At 40.0% G+C, this 26,369-nt stretch overlaps 1 protein-coding gene across 1 annotated transcript in view; it reads right to left on the minus strand.

Annotated features, from left to right (window-relative positions):
* lcor (ligand dependent nuclear receptor corepressor) overlaps positions 1–26,369 on the minus strand; it is a 77,477-nt gene that overhangs the window by 5,737 nt on the left and 45,371 nt on the right. The window contains exons 3-6 of the mRNA XM_085458166.1: positions 21,247–21,326; positions 17,074–17,206; positions 7,902–8,381; positions 1,351–1,441 (exon numbers count right to left, since the gene is read on the minus strand). Coding sequence (XP_085314292.1) covers positions 1,351–1,441; positions 7,902–8,381; positions 17,074–17,206; positions 21,247–21,326 — 784 coding nt within the window. The remainder of the gene's footprint in view (positions 1–1,350; positions 1,442–7,901; positions 8,382–17,073; positions 17,207–21,246; positions 21,327–26,369) is intronic.

The following is a 26,369-nucleotide window of genomic DNA, read 5'->3' on the forward strand; positions in this document are numbered from 1 at the left end:
AGCCAAGGAAAAGTGAATCTGCCAGGCTTAAGGTTGAGCCTCACTCTGTGGCCTAGCTGAACTAACAGTATGGGAGCATCACACAGCTCTTTCTCAGTCACTTTTTATTTATTTAAAAAAGGCACTATTTAGTGATGACAGCCATATCGAGTATGCATAACAAGATAGAGTAGTGCAGTCATAACAAAATCTGATGACCTATAATTTACCTGTTAACAGCTCCCCACTTTCAACCCAAAGTGAATACAGGTTCATAAACTGACAGATCTACTCTGCAGCTCCTTTTCACGAAAGTAATCTATTGTGAATGCATGCAGTATATACTGATGGTGCAAATATTGACTGTACAAAACAGAGGAGAGATTATGCTTTTTATTTAGATGTGTTTCATATAGTGGTGAAGGTCTATATTAAATATTGCTATAGGTTGAATAATGAGGCCAGTACAGTTTATTTACAAATAATCTCTATGATCCAAGAGCTCAGTTTGTCTCTCTAAATTTCAGACAGTTTGGGGTCTTTGGGCTCTGTGTGATGTCAATTCCCTAATATTCTGATCTCAGCCAGACAGCTTTGGCTGAGACCGCAGCGTTCCCAAGCATTTGATCTTCCAACCTTCTGTTTGCAGTAGCAGCCAATCAGAAGAAAGCTGGCATCATGGAGAGGAGCTAAAATTTCTTATCTCACATAAAGTGAAATGAGAGCTCATTATATCTGCCACAGAGAGGGTGCTGCACCACAAACTTCCCTGTGATTACTTTGGTTGACAGCCGTTTGCTGCGATTGCTCATAGTTTGTATGGAAGAGACTGACCAGTCTGGAAACACTCGCCACTTACCCTCGGAGCTGCAGTGAAACTTGAAAAATCACGATGGAAACCAGAAACATTTGCTTTAAAAGTAACGTTTTTCTTTATCACTGCAACCCACACATTTCAAAAGATGCTGTTTCACTGCTGGTTGAATAGCTTGTGGGTATTTGCACTAATTTCTACGCTGGAGATCATCAACCGGTCACAGAATCCGCACTTTTCCTTAGCACCTGGAGGTTGTCAGATGTTTGGCAACCAGTCTCTAGGCATGTGTGACTGGAGCCTAAAGCCACTTTAGCAGAGATCAAGAAAAAATATGGAGCTGTAATTGAGTTTAATAGGGTTATTTAAGTTAAATCAAATATTCATTAATTAATAAGTATTTGGTAATCAATATGGTTGACAGCCATAAAGAGACTGCCAAGTTTTGTCTGTGAAGTGTAGTGCAAAATTACAACACTGCTTTATTTCTTTCACCAGTGCTGTTTCAGGCAAATAACTGAGCTGCTTTGGTTAAATAGACTAGTTTGCTTTCTTACCCTTTGAGTCCAGATTTGGGGGTGAAGTTGAGCAAAGCTTTGGGGCTGCCTGCACTGTGGTTCTTCTTTGTGGAGAGGTCTAGGACGCCATCTGAGAATAAACAAAGAGGAGAGAAAAAAAGATTAAACACAACTGACCTCCAGCTCTATTCAATACACTGCTTTTCTTTGGAAAGAGATGTAACCCTTACTGTAAATGTCTGTATATGTCTACAATTACATCCTCGAAGAAACTATTTCAGAGGGAGACAACAGTGTTTTTTTATATTATTTTCTCTATTTCCGATTATTAATTTGTCTGTAATGCAAAACACAAAGTAAAAACAAAGAAAGGAATCCACCTGTGACTGAAATTGAATCTATTAGGATTCCCACATACACAACCACCGAGCATTTGAAAATGTAAAAAGCAGGACAAATTTGTTACCTGCATATGAAATCGTGATATTTTCAGACCTTGCACGATCCATTTTCTTTTAGTATACTATGCATTTATATTTTCTCCTCTTCAGTCCAGTTTGATTTTCATCAGACATGTTTAATGCCCTCCTATAGAAGGTTTTGGATTGCAATCAAGATTTGATTAACCTGAGCAGGAAGGCAGTTGCCATGACGACCATACCATATTCCAGAGTGAATATGAGAAATCACTAAGTATATATGCTATGTGCGTGTGTGTATATATATATACATATATATATGTATATATGAAACAGCCAACATTATTTGGAAGGTTGGATGTGTCTTATAAATGAGCCTCTTCACACTGCATATCACGGTTTTGCATTTTATACATTCATAAAATATTCCATCACTGTTTGATCGATCGGCATGAATGTTAAAAGCTTTGGCATCTGCTTGTGTCTGTATATAAAACCACCCGTTTTTCCCCCATTTTTTTCGTTAAATACCAAAAAAAGAAAAAAAGAAAAAAAAAGATGTTCTGTGTGCATCAGAACAGGTGGAATCTGTGTGACACTCGCAGTGAAGTCCTGGAAATACTGTGGCTACATGCTGAGTGTGAAATCTCAGTTTATTTGTCAATATGTTTAGTTGACACACACGTGGAGAAAAAACTGATCATCCTATGTAGTGACATAAAGTAAGCAGAAAAAAGTGTAAGCTGGCACATTCTGTTATTTTTTTATTTTATTTTCAAGAAAATCTGTTCATCTTCAAAGCAGAAAATGGTAAAAAAAAATATGTAATTCTGATCCTTTTAATGACAAAGACAGACTGATTACATGATCTATCTATCTATCTATCTATCTATCTATCTATCTATCTATCTATCTATCTATCTATCTATCTATAAACATATCCATCCATCCATCCAGGGGAGCCTTGTCAGGGTCGAGGGGGATCTGGAGTCTATCCCAGCTACCACAGGGCGAGAAGCAGAGTACACCCTGGACAGGTCTCCAGTCTGTCGCAGGGCTAGCACATACAGACAGACAAACATTCACACTCACATTCACACCTATGGCCAATTTACAGCTACCAATTAACCTAACCCCACTAACTGCATGTTTCTGGACTGTGTGGGGAAGCTGGAAAAGAAATGCCTCGGCCACCCAATCACCGTGCCACCGTGCTACCCATATATAAAAAGAGTCCAGACTGACTGTGACAATTACAGTATGCACACATGCACACATACTGTAATTCTTGCATATGCATATTTTATACAGCATTGGCATGACAAGTTTTTAACAAGGAAGCAAACTCTGTACGTGTACACATTTTGGCTCCTAAATTAATCTTTAAGAAAATGCACTGAAGTAAGAAAACGCCCAGGGATAACAACCATGATAAATTACACATAACAAGTAACACTAATGAGGTCCTTCTCCAAGCTAATGAACATTTTAATTATCATCGACCTCTACATTAGCATGCCTTGTTTTTACAGGATGCATTGATGGTGGTATTACGAGCTCCCCCGTGTTCCTGTATTAAACTGTCATAAGACAAAAAAAGTTACCTCATCAACATGAATATTTATGCAGCAGTTCTAATCAGATTACGAACTGTTACTCGTATGTTATGATATTAACACCCAGCGAGCGTCAAATGCCGGGCAGATTTTTTTGTTTGAGTGACTCTCAGAAGGTTGTCTAAATTAGTCGGGAATCAAAACAAAAAATCCTGCTGAGAATCTGTACTTTGTTTCAATGTCAGATGGACAGAGTAGGGCTGGGGCTGACAAATAGGAAGACATTAAAACGACTAAGGTTACAAACCCTTCAGATTTCTCTTCTATGTTTCACCCTTAAATGCATTTAATAGCCATTGCATTTATTTAAATTGTTACATTAACACTCTGGTCAAAAACATAAGCTTCTAGTAAATTCAGTACAATAATGAATTTCTGACAAACCTTTAAGCAAATGTTAAATTACACTTAGGGTTGTTAAAAAGAAAAGAAGTTCTGATATTTATTGATAAGTAAAATTAGTGTTGAATTAAATACCCATTCACAGAAGTACTGATACCAACAGTGCTGTCTTCACTTCCTTCAGCTGACACCCAACCCCACACAGCACTGCTGGTGACAGACAGGCACAAAAGGCCCTGCCCTCACTAATAGCTGACAAGCAGCACAACTTGCGGAAGCATCCTAAAGACTGAGACAGCGATCTTTATGAGACGTTTCCTGGGGGCAGTAAAGCTCCCATTTCAACAACACAGCTATCATAATTGTTAACCTGGGAGGTGTGCATTGTCCTGTTAGCAGTTTAACTATTAGCACCTGATCACCACATTAGGTGATACGATTAAGGTAGTGGGTTGCACCCAATGATAAAACCATGATGTTAACATTGGAGCTGTCCTACCAGTCTGAAACAATGATGGGCAGTCTTGATTTAACAGGATAACACAATTCTTTGAGTCTACATAGTATTATGCCAGATTGTCAGATTGAAACTGAGAAAAGTCTGCCAGCAAGTAGACAGAGACAGCGCAGCATAATGTACCGACTCTATTTGATTAGCAATGACATACGTTGCCAAGTCACCACAAGCACAGGAAATAAGCATCAACAATGGAAGGGAGCGACCAACGTTTTCCTAGGTGTCTACACCGAGTTTGAAATTCTAGTATTATGGCAATCCTAATTACACATGTGCATGCTCACGATAAACATGGACACAGTTTCAAATGATGCTGTCAGTGTATTTAAAAGTAATCAAAGTGAGCCAAAAGACTGCGCTTAAGTTAAGATTGCTCTAAGACATTTTTTTCTTTATTACTAGTAGTAGTATGGGCTCTTCAATAATGATACCTTGATAAGTATTAGAGACAATTTTCTATTTTAATATTAAGATATTTTGCTGATGACATTTGGTGCGTAATCAGCAGATTGGGTAAAAACGTGTTCTGTGGACATGTAATGCTCTAATAGCGGCACAATTAGCTAGCACAGATATTAATGGATAAAAAAAGTGATGCACCTTTAAATGAAAACATGATTTTCTCTGTAGAATTTATGCCTGCCGTGTGCTTCAGCTGACAATCAGCCATCACACAGATGTAACATAACACTGATTAGTGAAGCAAATAAAATGTGTCTCTTTTTCTTCTCCGGAAATTACATTTGCTGTGTAACTGAAACGATTCCTGAGCCCACATTGAGTCAGAATCACTTTAAAAGGCGTTTCTTGTTTGTGCGTGTGGGAGAGAGATAGCTCGTGACCATGAGGTGGATCTAAATGCCTACGTCTCTCTGTTGTAAAAATTAAGTAAGCTTACTGTAAGCAGATTCTAAAAAAGCTGGTATTAAAGTGGATCATCGGTCACACTGTGAGGGTTGAGGCAGTGAGCTGTTGGTTCACCCCAGCAGCCTGCTCGCTGTCTTTTAGACCCCATTCCTACAAAACTGCTCAAAGAAGTCCTGCCATTAATTAATTCTTCGATCTTAAATATGATCAACCTATCTCTAATAATCGGCTATGTACCACAGGCCTTCAAGCTGGCTGTAGTTAAACCTTTACTCAAAAAGCCATCTCTAGACCCAGCAGTCTTAGCTAATTATAGGCCAATCTCCAACCTTCCTTTCATATCAAAAATCCTTGAAAGAGTAGTTGTCAAACAGCTAACAGATCATCTGCAGAGGAATGGTTTATTTGAAGAGTTTCAGTCAGGTTTCAGAGCTCATCACAGCACAGAAACAGCTTTAGTGAAGGTTACAAATGATCTTCTTATGGCCTCTGACAGTGGACTCATCTCTGTGCTTGTCCTGCTAGACCTCAGTGCAGCGTTCGATACTGTTGATCATAATATCCTATTAGAGCGATTAGAACATGCTGTAGGTATTACAAGTACTGCGCTGCAGTGGTTTGTATCATATCTATCTAATAGACTCCAATTCGTGCATGTAAATGGAGAGTCCTCTTCACACACTGAGGTTAATTATGGAGTTCCACAGGGTTCAGTGCTAGGACCAATTCTGTTTACATTATACATGCTTCCCTTAGGCAGTATCATTAGAAGACATAGCATACATTTTCACTGCTATGCAGATGACACCCAGCTCTATCTGTCCATGAAGCCAGATAACACACACCAATTAGTTAAACTGCAGGAATGTCTTAAAGACATAAAGACCTGGATGGCCGCTAACTTTCTGCTTCTTAATTCAGATAAAACTGAGGTTATTGTACTCGGCCCTGAAAATCTTAGAAATATGGTATCTAATCAGATTCTTACTCTGGATGGCATTACCTTGGCCTCCAGTAACGCGGTGAGGAACCTTGGAGTCATTTTTGACCAGGACATGTCCTTCAACGCACATATTAAACAAATATGTAAGACTGCTTTCTTCCATTTGCGCAACATCTCTAAAATTAGAAATATCCTGTCTCAGAGTGACGCTGAAAAACTAGTTCATGCATTTATTACTTCCAGGCTGGACTACTGTAATTCATTATTATCAGGATGTCCAAAAAACTCACTGAAAAGCCTTCAGCTAATCCAAAATGCTGCAGCAAGAGTCCTGACAGGGACTAGAAAGAGAGAGCATATTTCTCCTGTTTTGGCTTCCCTTCATTGGCTTCCTGTTAAATCCAGAATTGAATTCAAAATCCTGCTCCTCACATACAAGGTCTTAAATAATCAGGCCCCATCTTATCTTAATGACCTTGTAGTACCATATCACCCTATTAGAGCGCTCCGCTCTCGCTCTGCAGGCCTACTTGTTGTTCCTAGAGTATTTAAAAGTAGAATGGGAGGGAGAGCCTTCAGTTTTCAGGCCCCTCTTCTGTGGAACCAGCTTCCAGTTTGGATTCGGGAGACAGACACTATCTCTACTTTTAAGATTAGGCTTAAAACTTTCCTTTTTTCTAAAGCATATAGTTAGGGCTGGACCAGGTGACCCTGAATCCTCCCTTTGTTATGCTGCAATAGATGTAGGCTGCCGGGGGATTCCCATGATGCATTGAGTTTTTCCTTTCCAGTCACCTTTCTCACTCACTATGTATTAATAGACCTCTCTGCATTGAATCATATCTGTTATTAACCTCTGTCTCTCTTCCACAGCATGTCTTTATCCTGTCTTCCTTCTCTCACCCCAACCGGTCGCAGCAGATGGCCGCCCCTCCCTGAGCCTGGTTCTGCCGGAGGTTTCTTCCTGTTAAAAGGGAGTTTTTCCTTCCCACTGTCGCCAAAGTGCTTGCTCATAGGGGGTCATATGATTGTTGGGTTTTTCTCTGTATCTATGAAGCGCCTTGAGGCGACTCTTGTTGTGATTTGGCGCTATATAAATAAAATTGAATTGAATTGAATTGAATTGATCAAACTGCAGACACCCTGCTGGGTCAGTTTGATTAAACAGAGATTGAGCCCTGAGTTACAATTCCAGACTTGGTAAAGCACTGCACGTGCAGGCTTGATTCGAAGCATGTCTTTTCAGAGATCGCGGTCAGGAAAACCGTGTGCACACTTTTAAAGTTGAAGATGAACAATTATTCGCAGCAAGTGACGACAACTAAAAATGAATTGATGCGAATCTGATGTGCAAGTCTGCTTCAAATGTTTGCTGTCAGTGTGAGAAATGAGAACATTAATCATGGACCTGAGCCAGGCAATCAACCCAGTGTGTGGTTAATACTTTGGGAAAGACTAGAACAAACACAAAGTGTCATACTTATTAGTTAAAATTTGAAATGTGTTTTTACATTTATTTTTTTCACATTTCCGCTCTATTTTCATTTTTTATATATATCTACATTTTAATTATTTTAATAATGGCAGCCAACTCTAAATTTGAATTACCAGTGCACTAATAAAGAATTATACATTAATTACAATTTTTGTTTAAACACTCTTGTCTGATTCTTTTTGTCGTCTGTGCACACTGGTATTAAATATGGAGCAGGAAGTATTTTTGCACAGCAGACCTGCCTGTTTAAAACAAACACTGAGCCAAATTTGTGGCTTTCATATTTTTGGTTGGTAAAAGGCGCAAAAAAAAAAAAAAAGCCCACATGTTGGTCAGAAATGTGTGTGTGTGTGTGTGTGTGTGTGTGTGTGTGTGTGTGCGTTGCTCTCACCCTGCTGGCTGGGCTCTGGATCAGCCTGGTTCTTCTTAACGGTGAGGTCCAACGGGCCGTCCTGGTCGGCCATGAGAAGCTTACTGAGGACGGGATTCTGTGCAGAGGCAGCAGCCGTACCTCCTCCTCCTCCCCCCCCACCATTACTGGCTCCCGTACTGTTGCTGCTCTGGGTGCAGGCGAGTGCTGAGGCAGCAGCAGCGGAGGTGGGGCTGAAGCATTGTCCCGGGGTCGGGGATGGAGAGGAGGAGGCAGATGATGGAGGAGAGTTTGGCGCAGCCAGTGGCCCGGGCGGAGAGCTGGGGGCCGGGGCCAGAGACACCGCTTTTGGCAGGCTTTGGTCCTTCATGGTGCCGTTGGGCAGGGGCGGGTCGTCCTGAGTAGTTTTTGAGGTATATTCAGCAGCGAACTGGCGGATCATTCGCTGCATGATCTCACGAGCCACTAGAGGAATGTGAGGGTCTGAGAAACTTGGGAGGTCTGGAGAGGAACAAAACAGGAGAGCAAACATGTTAGCGTCCCGTCCTCCAGGAGTCTGCTCAGCCGATGCTGCTCTCAGCAGCTTATTTATACCATTTCATCCGAAAATGTAATCCTGATGCTTTGCTCAAATAATCACTTGGAATAAGGGCTTAAACCTGCCTATCGATGTTGGAAACACCATGATATCAGTTTGTGCAACAGATTACTGCTTGCCATTATTCAGCTGGGGCTTCCATAACAATTCCCTTCCCCAGGATTCCTTCTTGTTTTCAGTCTTACGCTCCACACTATGTCATCTCTAAACACTGTATTTCAGAGCAGTTTGTCCAGGATTTGATCTTGCAGCAGTGTGTTCACTTGAATATATTTGCGCAGGCAAACAGCCCACATGGTGCAGACACCACAGCCTCTCTATTCACAATACCAACAAGTATTTGATCTGTCACTTTGACAACAACATAAAATCAGCAGTTTTTATTTTTTGTGTAGTTTTTCATCAAACCCATATTTTGAATGATTTGGATTTTCAGCATCGTTTGACATTTGCTCTTTTTCTCCATTTTAGATCAAAACTGAATATTTTTGCGTTTTCTGATTTTAGATAAAATTAGCAATCTGAAGATATTGGTTGGAGCTCCTACAATCTTTATACATAATAATAATCTTCAAACATAATGTGTGAAAATACAAAATGCAGTGTTTAAATTATTAGTTCATTTATTAAAATGAAAAAAAAATTGACCCCATCCCAATCAGCATGACAAGTTTTTACTTTACTTACTACAAAATATTCTGCAAATGTTCCAGGTTTGGCAAATAGGAGGAATGATTTAATATTCTGAAAATCTGAAGCAACATTTATCCCCCAGACAACAACTCCTATCATCTACAACTTTACAACTGTGTTTGACAAAAATTAGTCAAATTGTACTTAAGGGTAGTCGAAATTATTACATGCTTGGGTTTCACCTCCTGTTACTGGTTTCTGTAAGATTAAGCAACACTAAAGCAAACTAAATCATCTGCTTGAGTTTCTTTTTGTTTCATAAATAAGGGCATTTTGGCTTCCACATTTTTTAAAAATACAAAAATACTTGAGACACGAGTAAAAAATAAATAAATAAAAAAATCCAGGTAATGAAAGAAACTAGAAACAGAAGTCATATTTCTACCATATTAGTTTCTCATCATTGGCTCCATGTTAAATTTAGAACTGAATGTCCTGAGAGATCAGTCCCGTCACATCTTAAAGAACAAATAGTACCACATTATCCCAACACAGCACTTCTCCCTCCTCTCCTGGCAGCCTGGATACTTTTGGGATTAGGCTTCAAACTTTCCTTTTTGATAATGCTCATTGGCCCTTAGTTGTGCTGGGGACTTCCCATGGTGCACTGGGCATTCCTTGTCCACTTTTATGTCAGTACTGCTTATTATTAAATTTCAAATCAAAATCAAATCAAATCACTTTTTATTGTCACATCACATGTGCAGGCACACTGGCACAGCACATGCGAGTGAAATTCTTGTGTGCGAGCCCCACAAGCAACAGAGATGTGCAAACACAACAACACAAACGAGCAAAATACAAGAATGGCCAACCTGAAACTAATAAATATATGTACAATATATAATAGTGTATGCATTTCTGGATGTGTATACTAAATATTTTCCTACGTGTGTGTGTGTGTGTGTGTGTGTGTGTGTGTGTGTGTGTGTGTGTGTGTGTGTGTGTGTATACACATTTTTACAAATTAAATAGTAAAAAAATAAAATAAAATAATCCTGTAGATGTCTTGGAGGGAGGGAAGCTCACCTCCAATTATCCGTTCAGAGCACCGCACTACTCGCTGGAGAGCTTTGCAGTTGTAGGCGGTGCTGTTGCCATACCAGGTGGTGATGCATCCAGTGAGGATGCTCTCAATGGCACAGCGATAGAAGGTCCTGAGGATGCGGGGGCTCATGCCGAATCTTTTCAGTCTCCTGAGAAAGAAGAGGCGCTGCTGCGCCTTCTTCACTGTTTTGTTTGTGTGTACTGACCACGTAAGATCCTCAGCCAGGTGTACGCCAAGGAACCGGAAGCTGCTCACTCTCTCCACAGCAGCGCCGTTGATGGTGATGGGGGTGTGTACTTCTCTGCACCTCCGGAAGTCCACTATCAACTCCTTTGTCTTTGCGACGTTGAGGGTGAGATGGTTGTCTTGACACCAGTGGGTCAGGGCGCTGACCTCCTCCCTGTAAGCCGTCTCATCACCGTTGGTGATAAGACCCACCACTGTAGTGTCGTCCGCAAACTTCACAATGATGTTGGAGCTGTTAGTGGCTGTCCTGACTTCTGTTAAAAGGGAGTTCTTCCCTACTGTCGCCCAATGCTTGCTCATAGGGGGTTAATTTGATTGCCTAGCGGTTTCTTTCTAATATTGCAGGGTCTTTATGTTTCAATATAAAGCATCTTGAGGGCAGTTTCACTGTAAATTGACACTTTATATGAAATTAAACTGATTAAGAAAAATGACAGTTTCAAAGTCCAGCAACTATCAGAAGAGCAATTAGGGGGAAAAAACCCAACGATTTCATAATCCAACTTTCTGTGACCTCCTGCTGTGACCAAACAAATCCACATCAAACACTGGTCACTGATCTCGCTGGTTAATACACACTCAACAAAGCAGTGACAATGACAACACTCGTTTGTTATTAAATCCATTAATCTGGCATTGTCCCAGATAAGTCAGCTCTACTTACTCCTTATAAGCAAAAAGTATATATTATTATGCAGATAAATTCACGCATGCCACTGAGTCAGAGCCCAAATCCTTCAAACAATACATTAGCCCAAAAAATGTAATCCTGAAGCTGTGCTGAAATAATCCAGAAATCACATGCACCGTACATACAAGATACACAACTACTAATCCTGCCTATTGAGAAAGGCACCAGTATACAACAGCTGCTAGCCATTGCCAGCCATTCATCAGATATTTGCTTTTTCAAAATCTAACCCTAATTTGTACAAGATGATTTTGAACTCCCTGCACTGTGTGATCCAAATAAAAGAGCAGCAATTGCTGCACCCTGACATCTTGGTTGGGCTCTGGTAAAAGATATCAGTGAGCTGAGGTTATCAGCTGTTGATACACTAAAGACTACAAAAATGGCTCCACTACTTCAGTGCAAAGGATGATACACCCATATTAGCTTTTTAAAAACAGTTTTTGACAGAACAAACATTCTGGTAAACACTTTGATCTTACATTTTAATTCTTAGGTTTTTATATTGATACAAGCTGCAAGGCTTTATAAGTGAAGCCACTGTACAGCTGTTTACCTAAACGTGACTAATGCCCAGGTCAATTAACTCAACATATTTTCATTCTTACATACAGCTCTGCTGTGTAAGTTCTAGTTTGGAGTGCAAATGCTAAACATTGTTGGAGTGGCATGAGAGTGGGTTCATGGTAACGATCCGTGAACATTTACATCCACCGAGAGCTTCAAGGTCAACTTCTTGATTGGTTGACAAAAAGCTTTAGAAGTTAGTGTGCGGTGTATATGGTCAACGTAGATTAAGTACTGCATAAGGACTTAAAACATCATGTCACATCTGACCTCTGACCTCTCCTTCAACATCAACAGATTGATCTGAAGGTCAAAGTGATAATAATGGTATACAGAGGTATACACTATATGGTATACACTATATTACTTTTTTAAAATACATTTTTGTGACTAAAGACTTAAACAAATTTCACCAAACAATGAAATGAATGCAACACATGCAGTAAATCCACATAAATAACAACAATAATTACAGACAAAATTAGGTTAAGTGTATTACATTGATTTCAACAGAGCAAATAAAAAAACTTAAAAAAAACCTTCCTGCACTACAAACTCCTTAAAGTACATTTAAAAAGAAGAAACTATCTACAAACACAACACTAATCCCTTAAAGGTACATACTGCCCTGAGAGCAAGCTACTCGGGTGGAGGTTTGCACTCTCAGAGCGCTGCATGTTGTTGCTAAACATCATTTTCTCTCATGATACAAAATGACCACAGGCGCTGTCAGATCAGTGATTCTGTGCCTAACCGTGCTTGTGGATCTGTTACTGTATGAATGACTGTGTGTGTGTGTGTGTGTGTGTGTGTGTGTGTGTGTGTGTGTGTGTGTGTGTGTATGTATGTATGTATGTATGTATGTGTGTGTGTGTGTGTGTGTGTGTGTGTGTGTGTGTGTGCGCCACATCATGCCTATGCCTGTGGGACTGTTTTTCTGTCTAAATATAGCAGCTCCACAGGCATCTCTCCCTGTGTGAGTGAAGCCAGATTGATTGAGGCTGGGCACTGACTTGACAAACATCTGTTTCCTTCCTCCTGGAAAAAAAATTAAAAATACAACAGCTACAGTCTCCACCAGACTCAGTTCACCTCCGTCACAAAACATCCACCTGCCTCAGGACAGAACATGATGTCTTCTTAATAAAAAGGGGATTTATGGCAATTCAGCAAATATGCAGATATTCAGTAGAAGGTGATTGTACTGACTGAAAGCTGATCATTTTAGGGTCTTTACCTTACAATACTAAGCAGCTTGAGGCAAGCTTGAAGCTTGTTGTCTACAGTTTCTTCATGTTTTTTTATGTTATAGGGGAAATGCACATTAATTAAAACGAGCACTTAAGTCCATCATAGAAATATACCGGCTATATAGTAACGGTCATCTGGAGTCCCCGACAGGTGAACAGCCAACTTAAATGTAAAATCACGGCTCGACTTCAATGCTTGGTTCAACTTGTTTTAAGAATTTTTGGTCAACTAAAAAAAATTTAAGTTACAATTGAATATAGATATTATTATTTCTGACAGCTGCAGCAGAGGGAAAACGTGGAGCAAAGGGCCAGCCAGCTGGGAGTCAAACTAGGAAGTGCTGAAGGAATTTTTGGCCATGTGATGTGGGTCCAAATTGTTTATCCAATGGCTCGATGCTTCAGTTAATTATTAGCAGATCATTCAGCGTGACTCCATTCACAACTGAAGACACAATAGCACCGGGCAGTGAACAGAGTTTAAAGAAAGTGTAAGACAACAGCACTACAGCAGTAATTCCTGTTTTGTAGAGAGAGAGAGAAAGAGTGAAGAAATAAGAAAGTCTCTGATTGGACTGAGAGACTAACTGCGTGACCAAAGCGCTCCGCAGATATGGATCAGTTAATTTGATGGAGGTAGTCCAAGTATTGATGAAATCATGTCCACTTCTGGTTTGACATTAAACCTGTAAGACTGGTGCTGGGGCGAACATTTAGCTCAATGGGAACAGGGGAATAATAGCGCATACATAATGCCAGATATGCCCTAATGCATAATAAGTGACTTAAATCAGATGTGAGGAAAGAGTCAAATTGAAAATGTAAGAAACAGGGATTCTTGCAACAGTGCCTTTTACAGGAAATGACAGAGGAGTCCGGCTTAACATGTGTCAGATAATGGAGAATAGAAGCTCTCAAAGGTAACAAAAAGCACAAAACATTTTAACAGATATTCTATTTAAGCAGCAGCAACTCTGCGTTCACACTGCAGTATCAAGTGTCACACCTCAAATATTTGGCATCGTGTTGACAAAGATTTGACAACAAAAAGGCTGCATTAATTTTATTATCTGTGAAAAATATGATCTGCGCTGTCTCCTTTGAAGTGTGAACAAAGAATATTTAACCTTTTAAATGCTAAATACTTGAGATCTGTTTTTAGAAAAAATACATATTCACTCCTCATAAAGCTGTGTTCTTTGTACGTGAAAGTTTGCGCTGTGACTTTTCTGAGATTAACCGAAGCGCTTGAACTCCTCAACTATCGAGCACCTCGACATTTTGGATAGTTTTTCATCCCACTGCATCTGCCTTAGTGTAAAGGTCATCAAGTGGATTCTTACATTTTAGCAAAGTCAGCAGTCTGAGCAGTTCTCCCAAACAAACATCAGTGTTACTTTTGAACCTTTTTGACACGTAGGGTTCTTTCCTTTTCATTACCCTTTGAGTGAAACGAATTATTTTAAACGTCACAAGAAAAATTGGATTTAATCTTGCACTTTTATCCCAAGTGTTACCGGCTATGATGGTTGATATCATGCAAACTACTGTTATTATTGGGTGATTCAAAAAGCTTATTTGACACAGACTTACATTCAAAACTAATTTACTCACATTTGTTATATGGCTACTATACAACAGATGTGCAATAAAAAAAGTGATAAAGACTATATGAACTCCTCCCATGCTTAATAATCAGTGTCATGGACGACAGAGATGAATCCTAAATGGCCTAAAGAATAATCAGTCTCAGGATCTATAATACAGTGGAACCCCGACTTACGAAATTAATTCGTTCCCGAGGGTCTTTTGCAAGTCGAAAATTTTCGTATGTCGAAGCACCCATCGCGCGTTTTGACTGAGGCGATGCTGAACGATAGGCTATAGGCTGCTAACTAGAACAACAATACGTCGTTCAAGTGGAACAGCAAAGCGCAAGTACGGAAGCTAAGGGGTTGTCACATGATTTGGAAGGCATTGTAGGCTCAGCCAATCAGAGCCAGCTTATTTCGTTACTCGGGCATTTTGCTGTAACACGGGCAAAAATATTGCCATTCAGTGCCTTCGTAACTTGAATTTTTCATGAAACGGGGGATTCGTAAGTCAGGGTTCCACTGTAATTGTAAATTGGCTACTTTGCAGATTCCACCTATCGCATGTTACTTTTAGAACGTAGCTACCATGATAAACAAGGGACCACTGTATAGATATTTTAAGGCTGTCAAACCTCTCACTATACACTGTATACACTTTTCTCAGACAGGCATGAACATTTTCACACTTTTCTCTTGTAGAATGAAACCAAAGATCAAACCCTGTTTTCGGGTCAAGAACATGGGAATAGAGCAGCTGCCAGAGAATTTAACATTAATGAATCAATGGTACGGAAGCAGAGGAAGCAAGAAGAATGAGTTGAGTAAAGTTTGATTTATCTGACTGTTTTGTTTCGCTTAATGCGCCTTATAATCCGAAAAATATGTTAACTTCTACCTTCCTTTAGCATGTCCAGAAGAACAACTTTTTGTGTGCGATGGTTAGCATCTTCCTCTGCCTTTTGGGTGCTACCGCAGGTGCCTTTGACGGTGCAAAACATTTCGTGGCCATTGTTGTATTTGTTGGGAGAAAACTTACAAACATACAGTACAGTACTTCAGAGTCACACTGCTAGTGATCGATTAGACAAGCTGAACGCATTCTGTACTGTACAGGAGACACGGCACGAAGGAGACTGATTGACAGTGGTCTACAGCCAATCAGGACGCAGAACACAATGTGATGTAAAAAACCCAAACAAACAAAAAAAAGCATGCAAAATTGCACAAAAAAACTAATAGAAACAGCGAAGCCGCGAAAGGTGAACCGCGTTATAGCGAAGGACTACTGTATTGTAAGACCACATCAAATTCAGATGAATCCCCAAAAGTCCATGTGAAAAGTCCATTGCTAAATTCATGCATTTTTGTTATGACTGTTATAGTGATACTTTTTCTTAGGGGTGTATGTATGTGGCAATCAGCACTAATGAGTTCACCTATCTTATTTTGAAAGTATCCAACGTCCTAAATTCAGTACTAGTTTCTCACTGTAACACCAATGTGTAAAGTAACACTGTACAGAGCTTCCTGCATGGCCTCTCACAATAACCATGGCACTGTTAGCACAGGTCGAAAAAGTGGGTCAGCCTCTCTGGCCCATTTCTCAACCGGTTTAGGGTCTACCTGCAAGGCAGAAATGTCTTTGTCCCAAATGTGAAACTCTGACAAAGTTACATCTGGGATCCCTCTGGGATCAATCCCTGGCCCCTTTTTATTCCAGCTGTACTGTCATGTCATCAATGACACTCAGGCATTACACATTGCTCCCAAACATAGACTTGTGTCCTCTCCAATTCAAGTCCTAATGCTGAGCATGATGGATAATTTCTACAAGAGCTATTTATTTTAGTTCCCGAAGCTGAGCTACAGAATGCAAAAGACATAGTTTAGCTATTTATGAATAAATTATTTTCCATTTGAGGAAAAGAGTTACATACAACTTGGTATTGCAACCAGTGGGTAACTGACCAACTTTCTGTGTTACAGGGTAAAGACTAACATTGCCTTGAACCATCACGCAAACATTCTTTATTTTTCTACTACACTGGGCCTTGATGCAGACTCTCAGTTTGTCATTTAAGCCAACTTTACTCTGATTGGCTACCCCTTAGAAATATGTTTAAAAAGCATGCAGTTAAAGCTTATGTTCTCACAGCAAAACTTATGAATTTGAGAGGACAATACTAAGGGCATCAATTACATCATGACGACTCAAAAGTAGAATAAAATGATCTAAAATAGAGTTTTAAAGCATGCATTTATGGACTACTTCCATATAAGCTAAAACATCATTATTTGAAACATGTTTAATACAAACAACCAGCAATGTAACATATATTGATGACAGAAAAAAGAAAATTTAAATAAAAATATATAGGAAAAGTATCATATTAATTCTAAAATAGACCCATGTTAAATTACTCTGGATATCCATGTCTAGACTGAATTTAATAAATGAATAATGACTGATGAAGAAATGACTAATGAAGGGTATGTATGTCATACCTTTTCTGTGGAACACAGCATTGAGGAAGTCTTGAGCCTGTCTCTCCAGTCGGCTGATCCGAGACTGCTCCTGTTTGAAGTCTTCACACTCCGACAGCACGTGGCTGCCTCCACCGTTCTCCACGCTGTGCTCCTACACAGACAAACACGCAGAGACCAATGAGTGAGTAAAGGTTTGGTGTGAAAGAAACTAATACCCTCACACTACCACCACATTATGCCACTAGCATTTTTTCATTATGATTGTTTAAACATGTCCAGCTCTCAATGTCGACAATTCTCCGACAGTTCTGTGTCAACAGAAGATGGGTTGCACAGGGGGGACAAGCAGACTTCTCCATACGTTGGCCTTTTTTATTTATCTTGGCAAGCATAGTATGCATTTATATTGCATTTTCCTAGTCTTATTGACTACTGAAAATATTGCAGGGCAAGCCATACACACACACACACACACACACACACACACACACACACACACGTTTTTATTAAGATGACAATAACATAACACTACAGGGAGAAGTGGTGGCAGGACACGTCTTCACTTCCCCACTCACTCACTCACTACTACTACTAATGGCTCAGCCGCTGTGGAGTAAAATTAGGATTTAAAAATTCAGTGGTTGCCGGGTGATTGCATCAAATTTTTCTTATTTGACAAATGACTGCAAGTGGTTGAGCGTGTGATAGCTTTAAATGCTGGGTGACCAAGGCAATCGAAACAACAAACAACCGTGGTTGACTTGGGAGTGACTGTCGTCACTCTCAGATTACAACATGTTTGCAAATAATTTTGCTCTAATTTAAGAGTGGCTATGTTACTGTGTGGCTGTTAAATCACCATCATGTAGCATCTACATCGCACTGAGTATTTCTTCTTCAGTCACCTTTCTCACTCACTGTGTGTTAATAGACCTCTCTCCCTTGAATCATACTTGTTATTAGTCTCTGTCTCTCTTCCACAGCATGTCTTCATCCTGTCTTCCTTCTCTCACCCCAACCGGTCCCAGCAGATGGCCCCGCCCCTCCCTCAGCCTGGTTCTGCTGGAGGTTTCTTCCTATTAAAAGGGAGTTTTTCCTTCCCACTCTTGCCAAAGTGCTTGCTCATAGGGGGTCGTATGATTGTTGGGTTTTTGTCTTTATGTATTATTGTAGGGTCTACCTTACAATATAAAGCACCTTGAGGTGACTGTTGCTTCAGAATTTATCAGTTAATTGGTGTATTCTCACAAACAGATCACATGTGCTTGACCCCATTTAGTTGTAACTGAGAGCAAACTAATTTCTAATCTTGCATGTGATCTACAAACACTGTTTTCCCCAGTCTGACTGAAGGGAGGCTCTCTTTAATCCAAACCACTAACTTTTCCAGGATATCGAGGCCTTTAGATCCTTACAGTACAATAGAGAGGAAATTTGAGTGCATGTATGCGTCTGTGTGCATGAGTGGTAGGAAACAAAGGAACTTAGATGAGAAAAGCTTTCTCCAGTCTCTGTTCTCTTTATTTTAACCCCTCAGCTCTCTTTCTGCTGGTGGTTTGCATGGCTTCAGATCAATGAATCGATGGTTTCCGCCCACTGAAGCTCCTCTGGCATCTTGCAAACAAGCAGAGGGTAATAATGGCGAGACAGGGAGAGCACTTGAAACCCTAACATATTAATAAAAACCTGTATTTGAGCGTAGAAGACGAATGTAATTGAGGTGCCATGGTTTGCATTATGTGAGCGGCTAACAGTTATTGAGTATTTAGAAAATATGGTGGAAAAAATAAACCTTCTGGAAACCCTGCAAGGTTTTGTGTAATTGATTTTACTCCGATAACTGCTTCAGTTTTTTTATTCATATCTTATCTGTGATTATGCTATTACATGCACAAGTGAGCTCTGGCAACGCAGCTACAGTTAGCTACTGCTACATGGCTTCATGCGCAGAGAAAGGCAGAGGCCAATGGGGGCTCGGAGATGGTAGTGAGTGGTGGAAAAATGGGGATGTTTTTAGCAGACAGATGGTCGACCCTGGGGGTCGGACCAGGGTCAAGTTGAAAAACAAGCAACAATGTATGTCTGACAGAAGGACGCCCCCTCCTAACTTCCTTCCCTTCCTTGTTTATTCTCACATACCTTTCTTTCATACATGTGTCCACATATACATTAGGTCAACATCCCAAAAAGTACTTACCCTGAGCTAAATAGGAACAAAAAAAATAAAATAAAACGAACAAAAACAAATGAAAAGACAAAAAGTCTGCTAATGAACACTGTGACAGGCATTAAAGCTATAAGATGATTTCTTATAAATTATTGTGCATATTTTAGGCTTCAGTGTCCCTCCCCCAATCAACTGCCCTCATAGAAATGCATTCAAAAGCATATGATAATATTGATATGTTAATTAACACAACATATGTGACTCATCTCTTATTACAGCCTCCAGACTAACAAGTCGTTTCTACTTTCTTCTGATATTTAAAAAAGAATTTTTCTTTTCATCCACATCACCCCCTACGGTGTTTATAATGGCGACTGTGGTGATAAGAGAGCGGAGGCCACATGCAACAAGGGAGCCCATTTGGAATCATCCAGAGACTGTTGAGGGCCCCGTAGCATCCTTGCTCTTTTTGTTCCTCATTTTTAAGTGCAGCGGAGGGCGGTAACAATGAATGGCCGCAAAACACGAAGGCCTTCTGCACAGCAGAATGAGCAGAAGCACGATGAACACATGCTTGCATTTGTATATATTAAATAGAAGCTTGTCCAATAAACTCATTATTATTCTGTTCAGGATGCTTTTTGTTGGGCTAAGAAACTGTGAGGGTGTACCAGCATCTAGGCTACTGTGGGAGACCAACTAATTTACAATCATGTCAGCATCCTCCTCCTCCTTCCACACACACACACACTCACTCACTCACCTCCAAATCATTATGTCACAGTCCTTTTATAGGCTAAATTGGGGTCAAGACCACGGATGGTTAAACAACACAAATAACAAGTAGTGCACCAGGAGGAGGAGAGAGACAAAGATGTGGTATTTTTCAATAGAAAACTTAAAACTGGCAGTGAACTAAAATACAGAACACGTGGACAAAGAAAATGAGCTGCTTCATGAAAGTAACATAAGTGCTGTATCAGGCAGAGAGCAGTATTCACCTCTGTTAGCGACAATGTTAGCGAGGAAATAGCTAATTGAAACGCACATCATGTTTTATTTTTTTTAAATTTGTACAACACTGCAGTGAAACATTCCCCTTCTCCACACTCACAGCACGCATTCAGTGGAACATGTTGTTATACATTATTCAAGGCCTTTACATCTTATTTGTAAGCCTTAGATAATAAAAGTGTGTTCTAATACACATCTTATATTGAGGGCCGTTTAAAAATGTAAACGTTTTTTTCCTTTGGACAAAAGCTGCAATTATTAAGTTGGGTGCAGGGATGGTGGTGTGGTTTGCCTCACAGCAAGAAGACCCTGGGTTGAAACCCAGTGAGTTGGGGTTCTCTACAGGTACTCTGGCTTCCTCCCACAGTCCGAAGAAATGCATGGGGTTAGGTTACTTGGTGACCTAACCCCCATGCGTAAATGTAGCCGTCTAGCTCTATAACACCTGTCCAGGATGTATCCTGCCTCTCACACTATGACTGCTGGGATAGTCTCCAGCATCCCTTTGACTCTTAACTGGATATGTGGAAGAGAAAGGGTGGGTATTAAGTTATCTATTTGTATCTTGCTCTCCTAACTAATAATTAATGTGGTTAATTCCCAGTAACCACATCTATGAAAACAAATAAAAACTTAAAAAATGTTTTCCTTTGCACTCAAAGTATGAAATAAATAAACCCAGCTATGCCACAGCACAATTACACAGTTACACATTATAAAATGTAGCCCCCACCCATCACCCCCCATATTCTGTAGTCTGCTTATTCTTTGAAACAAATTGTTCAATCGAGTGTGCTGCTAAAAAGCTAACATTAGTTTATTCAGGTGAAAACAAAACCTAATGTAACTCCATATTATATAAAAAAAACCCCTGCTCCATTTACATCAGGCACCTTCGTGTTGTGAGGTAAAAGTGATACCACCCAGCAGCTTCTGAAGAGTTGTGAAATCACAGCCATGTAATTAGAATGAGAGGGTCTTATCTAAAAGGGAGACTGAACTGCACCTACCTTGACTTTCTCACGTCTTAAGCAGCAGAAGAGACAGTTTTCATCAAAGGACCAGTCAGACACCTCCTCTGGCTCGCAGTCTGCATGACAGAAAGTATGCAATTAATGACTAACTCAAACTCCCATAATGCTCAGGATCTCATAAGTTGACTGATGTGCTACCCGGGAGCAGAATCTGTTAGTGTAACAGTAGAAACAAAGAGCAAAACAACGTGGTGAAGGTTTAATGTGTGTTTTACTTGATTTGCGAGGCGCTACTACAATTATTCAGTTTGAATATCCAGGTGCAGATCATTAGCGAGGTGTATATGAATCGAGGGAGAAATCCAGACTGATAAGCCGAGAGAGACTGACAGCTCAGGGACCACCACCCAGATCAACAACAGCAATAAAGTGATTCACTTTTAATTACAGTGACTGACTAAATTCCAGCGATTCAGTCCACAAGCATGCCGTGTAAAAATGAACCACACCTGTGACTGACAGATAAGCTCAATCAGGTATCAGGCAGATTATTGCCTTAAACCTCCAAAAGCAGCGTGGACGTCTTTGTGCATATATCTGGGTCAGTTTGAGAGATTCACGCCCTGAAGCCGTCTTCACAAAGAATGTCCAATTTCCAAAACTGATTTCTCTTAAATGTGTTTTTCTGGATGACAAAGTTCACTGGTGTCTCCCTGTAGTTTTATGAGCTTCCAATCATTAAGCCAAAAATCCTGACAGACTCTCTGCCTCTGCAGGTGTTTTACTCTGCTCTAAATTCACATTTCAAAAGAGAATGTAACTGATCAAATACACACGAGCATTGTGGGCAATTAAGAGAACCACAAAATCACATTTAAAGCAAATCTGAGCAGCTAAAGATATATTTCTACACTTGTATAGAAATATAATGCATTTCTCTACTATAAATGCAAATGTGTCAGCACAAAAATTTATGTTTACAGAAAATTCTGGTTGCAAAAATGGCGACGTGTGTAAACACTCTTATATTTATACAGAACAAATTAGCTGCATGTTACTATTACTTTTCACTTAACATTTATAATTAATTATTTGCTGTTGGAGGCTTGACTAGTTTTACTTTTTGTTGTTGTTGTTTTGTTGTTCTGTGCACAGAATGGGCAGATATTACTGGGTGTGTGGTTCTGATCTCATCTCAGGCTGATGGAGAGGTGGAAGCTGAAATCAAAATATCAAGTTTTGTAATTTTAAACATGTATGACATAAACCATAAAAGCTCCATATAATCCAATTAAAAACAACAACAACCTCTGATCAGTGGTTTCTCATATCAATAATAATCCTGTGATTGTCCTCTTATGATTAAATGATGATTGATTTAGATGATGTCAGCAGCAGAAATACATTTTTACCAACATAGCACCTTCTGAGCTGAGGACACTGGCTACAGCTGAGCTGTTGCCATGGTATTACACCTCCATTTAAAACAATATATATATATAGGAGGGAAAAGGAGGGACGAGTCAGCTCCACAGAGAGACAGAACAATATCAGAACATCCTGTGAACATGAAGTGTGTGCCAATTCAAAACTTCCCATCTCCAAAATGACACCTTTTCAGCAACTAAGCAAACACGCTGAATCTCAGGTGAAAGTGCTTCACAAAGTGTTACGCCGTGAGAATTTATTCCTTAAACTGTGAAAATCTGATAAATGTAAGGTGTATGATGTTCATTTTAACATCACACAGGGATGCCTGCAGTTCTGCTGTGATATATCTGTAGCACAAACTGCTTTGCTTTAATGCATTTGTTTCCATATGTATAGGAATGCCCTCGGTCTCATCAAACAACTCGATATTTCTTGTTCTTGATTCATTTGGGGTTTTTTCTTCTCGCGTCACTATTACCCAGTCATTTCAAGACATAAAGCAGTAAAATCTCTGTTTTTATGTAATTTCCTTTATTGTGCAGTATTGTCCTTAAAGAAAGAAAAAAACCTTCATCTTTTGCAATTTTAGAAAAATAGCAGGATTGAACCACCTGATTTATTTAGGTCCAAATGAAGAGCAACATTTAAAAACAAAAACAAATCAAAAAACAGTAGAATATTAAAAAAATATGTTGATGCTCATCTTTACTGCTGCATTTAACACATACAGAAATGTAAATATATACAGTCCACTCTGACATAATAAAGAAACCATTTGTACATGACCTGAAGCCATGTTCAGCAATTCTACCCTGTCCCGTCTTGTTACTGTGATGACCCCTCCCCACTCTGTTTGTTCGTGTTTCTGTGTGGGAGGAGGGCAGAGTAGCAGAGGTGGGTCCATAGGGGAGCCACACCTGGCACCGCTCCAGTGACTGCTTTATCAGAGGGCCGGGTTTGCACAATCCATCTCTCTTCTCCATTTGTTGGGTTTATGGCTTGCATGCATTTCCACTCATCCTTGCACTCTTTACACTGCTGATACAGATAATCTACATTTTATTCACAGTAAGGTCAATTTGATTAAAGGAATCGTATTTATTTCAATTTCCTTCTTTGTGTCGACTGTGAGCTGGCATACGTGCTGGGAATAGATGTTTCTGCAACAAGCTAATATCGGCAACTGTGTCCATCCATGCCTTTAACTTTCTATCTTTTTTTTTCTTTTTCCTTGTTTGCCATTTATGAGCATGAAAAGAATAATAAAAGAAAGAAAGGAAAATCTTTATATTTATATGGATATTTACAGGATACCTTTGTTCTGAACAAGGAATTTAATAATCCCAAACATGAAAAACAATAATATTTGAGCTATAAATGTGAATATATTATTAACTTGTATTTTTTTCACATTTATAGTTTGACAATAACTGAAAAACAAAGCAGGGCAAAACAGAGCACACGAGGGCAGGCGGGCAATGGCAAGTGACAAGCAGATGACATTCCAGCAGTTTTTGTTTGTTTCTTTGTGCCATACCATGACCTTCCATTACTTTGTAAGATTAGAAAATCAATAATCCAATTTGTTTGAGTTGTATAATCCCTTACAGTGAACATCAAGTCTGCAATCAGTTTTGTAAAAGCTATATTATTTGTTTTGAGGCGACGCAAAGCACTCCCTTTGCACTTGATGCCTCGGTGTAATCGATTACAAAGAAGGTTTAAAAATGGATTTTCACGCTGCGCTGTACTGAACAAGACAACAGGCTGCCAAAAATGAAATATCTGAAGATGAAAATATAACCAATAGGATTTGGAGTTAAAGAGTAACTAAATCCCAACCGCTGCTTTTCTGTCCCCTCTGGCTAACAGTTTAATCTGCTTCACCTCGCGATCACACCCTACAGCAGAGTAAGACACACAAGTAAGATCCGGTCAGGAGGAACACCAGCATGCTTCTTTAAGAAGAACCTGTTCAAATCCTATAAATAGGGTCTGCTAGTTTTCCCCTTTTTTAAAGTGTGTGTGCAGATATGTGCCTGAAATCTCCAGCTTCCCATCATTTTCCTGCGAGACGTGCAGACGATTCAGTTACTACTCTCTCGTTTTCTTTGTGCATCTCTGTCTCCGGGACGGGAATGAATAAGGTCAAAGGTGAGCTGTGCTTGAACCCCATGGTTGTGCCACTTACAGTATCCCTGGGAATGCGCCAATTAAGCTCCAGTCCCACAGCTAGCTTAACCCCCACCCCACCCTAACAGTATTCAAGGTATTTGTGAGTGTGTGCAAGTAGTAAACACAAAGGCGATACTGGCACAGTTTAGAGGAAGCTTTCAGTGTGTGTGTGTGTGTGTGTGTGTGTGTGTGTGTGTGTGTGTGTGTGTGTGTGTGTGTGTGTGTGTGTGTGTGTGTGGGGCCCTGCTCAGCTCTCGGCTTGTTTACATGCACATAATCAGCTCAGCATACCTGAGCCTGAGCAGCCTGCTTTCGTAAACGTGACAACTGAGAAAATGCAGGTTTCTTTGAGATTAAGAGATACACGGTTTCCAAGCTACCGCAGATGTGATTTCTCTGTAATGTACATCTATGCTGTTTAACGTGAGCTTGTATATCTTTGCATATCTTAGTGTATGCCCCTCAGCACCCTGCATAATTATGTTTATATGTTTGGTTTTGTGGACAAGATTACAGCGAACCACTGACCAAAAAACAGGAAAAAAACATGGAAGCTACCGGCAACTATTGCAATCATCAGACTTCAGCTTCACTTGCTCTGAATCACGTAGCAGCGCCTTCTTTCTTAAACAGACCTTTAACATTTCTGACATTTTGATCGCAGGCTGAGAAAGTTTTCTGCGCCCACAGGACTCAAATCAGTAAATATATAACTCTAAATTGAGAGCTGGCTGACTTCAGCTTTAAACAGAAAGTCTGGGAAACACAAAGGAGGGTGAGGGCCCTTTGAGGGAAAAGAATTCATGAGACAGCATTTTGTTTGGGTTTTTTTTCCTCTTCAAGTCACAAAGATTAACTTTTGCTAGGCGTTTGTGTTTTTACGTGAGGGAGGCTTCACTGCTGCCTCATGTGCCACCTTTACTTGGGAGACAATGTATATATGTGTGTATGTCTGCGCACGAGTGTAACGCATGATTGAAAATGACATGCCCGAAATATTCCAAAAATGCTCTAAGTTGGTGGGGGATGGGTCACATGACACCAGAACGCCATGTTGACCTTGTTTTTTCTGAGAGTGCATGTGAGAGAGTGAGCCGGGCAGCCTTCCTTCGCTTTAGTCACGTGATATTTATGAGAACATGTAACAATTGGGTTTTGCTGATGTAAAAACTAATTTTGTAATTCCTATAAGTACTGTGAGTGTTGTGCATGGGGGAAGAGGCACAGATGATAGAATACCTGAATGCAAACACACCACCTGTGTTTATGGCATCCTGAGTTTCAGAATGTGAATGAAAGCAGTCATCACACAGACAATGCTGTGCAACCACAAATATACTTCATAAATTTACATATGCACTGGGGTTCACCAGTTTGGATGACAGACTGGGGAACCAGCATATGATTGAGCGCTGGAAAATGTGTACACTGTGATTGTTTAACGCTTCTTCCACTAAAGCAGGGGTGTCAAACTCCAGGCCTCGAGGGCCGGTGGCCTGCAGGTTTTAGATATCACCCTGGGTCAACAGACCTGAATCAAATGATTAGTTCAT

This window comes from Copadichromis virginalis, linkage group LG6 (genome assembly GCF_057382275.1).
Source record: "Copadichromis virginalis isolate Kocher_CV1m ecotype Utaka linkage group LG6, C_Virginalis_male_GT1.1, whole genome shotgun sequence".
NCBI classification, from domain to species: Eukaryota; Metazoa; Chordata; class Actinopteri; order Cichliformes; family Cichlidae; genus Copadichromis; species Copadichromis virginalis.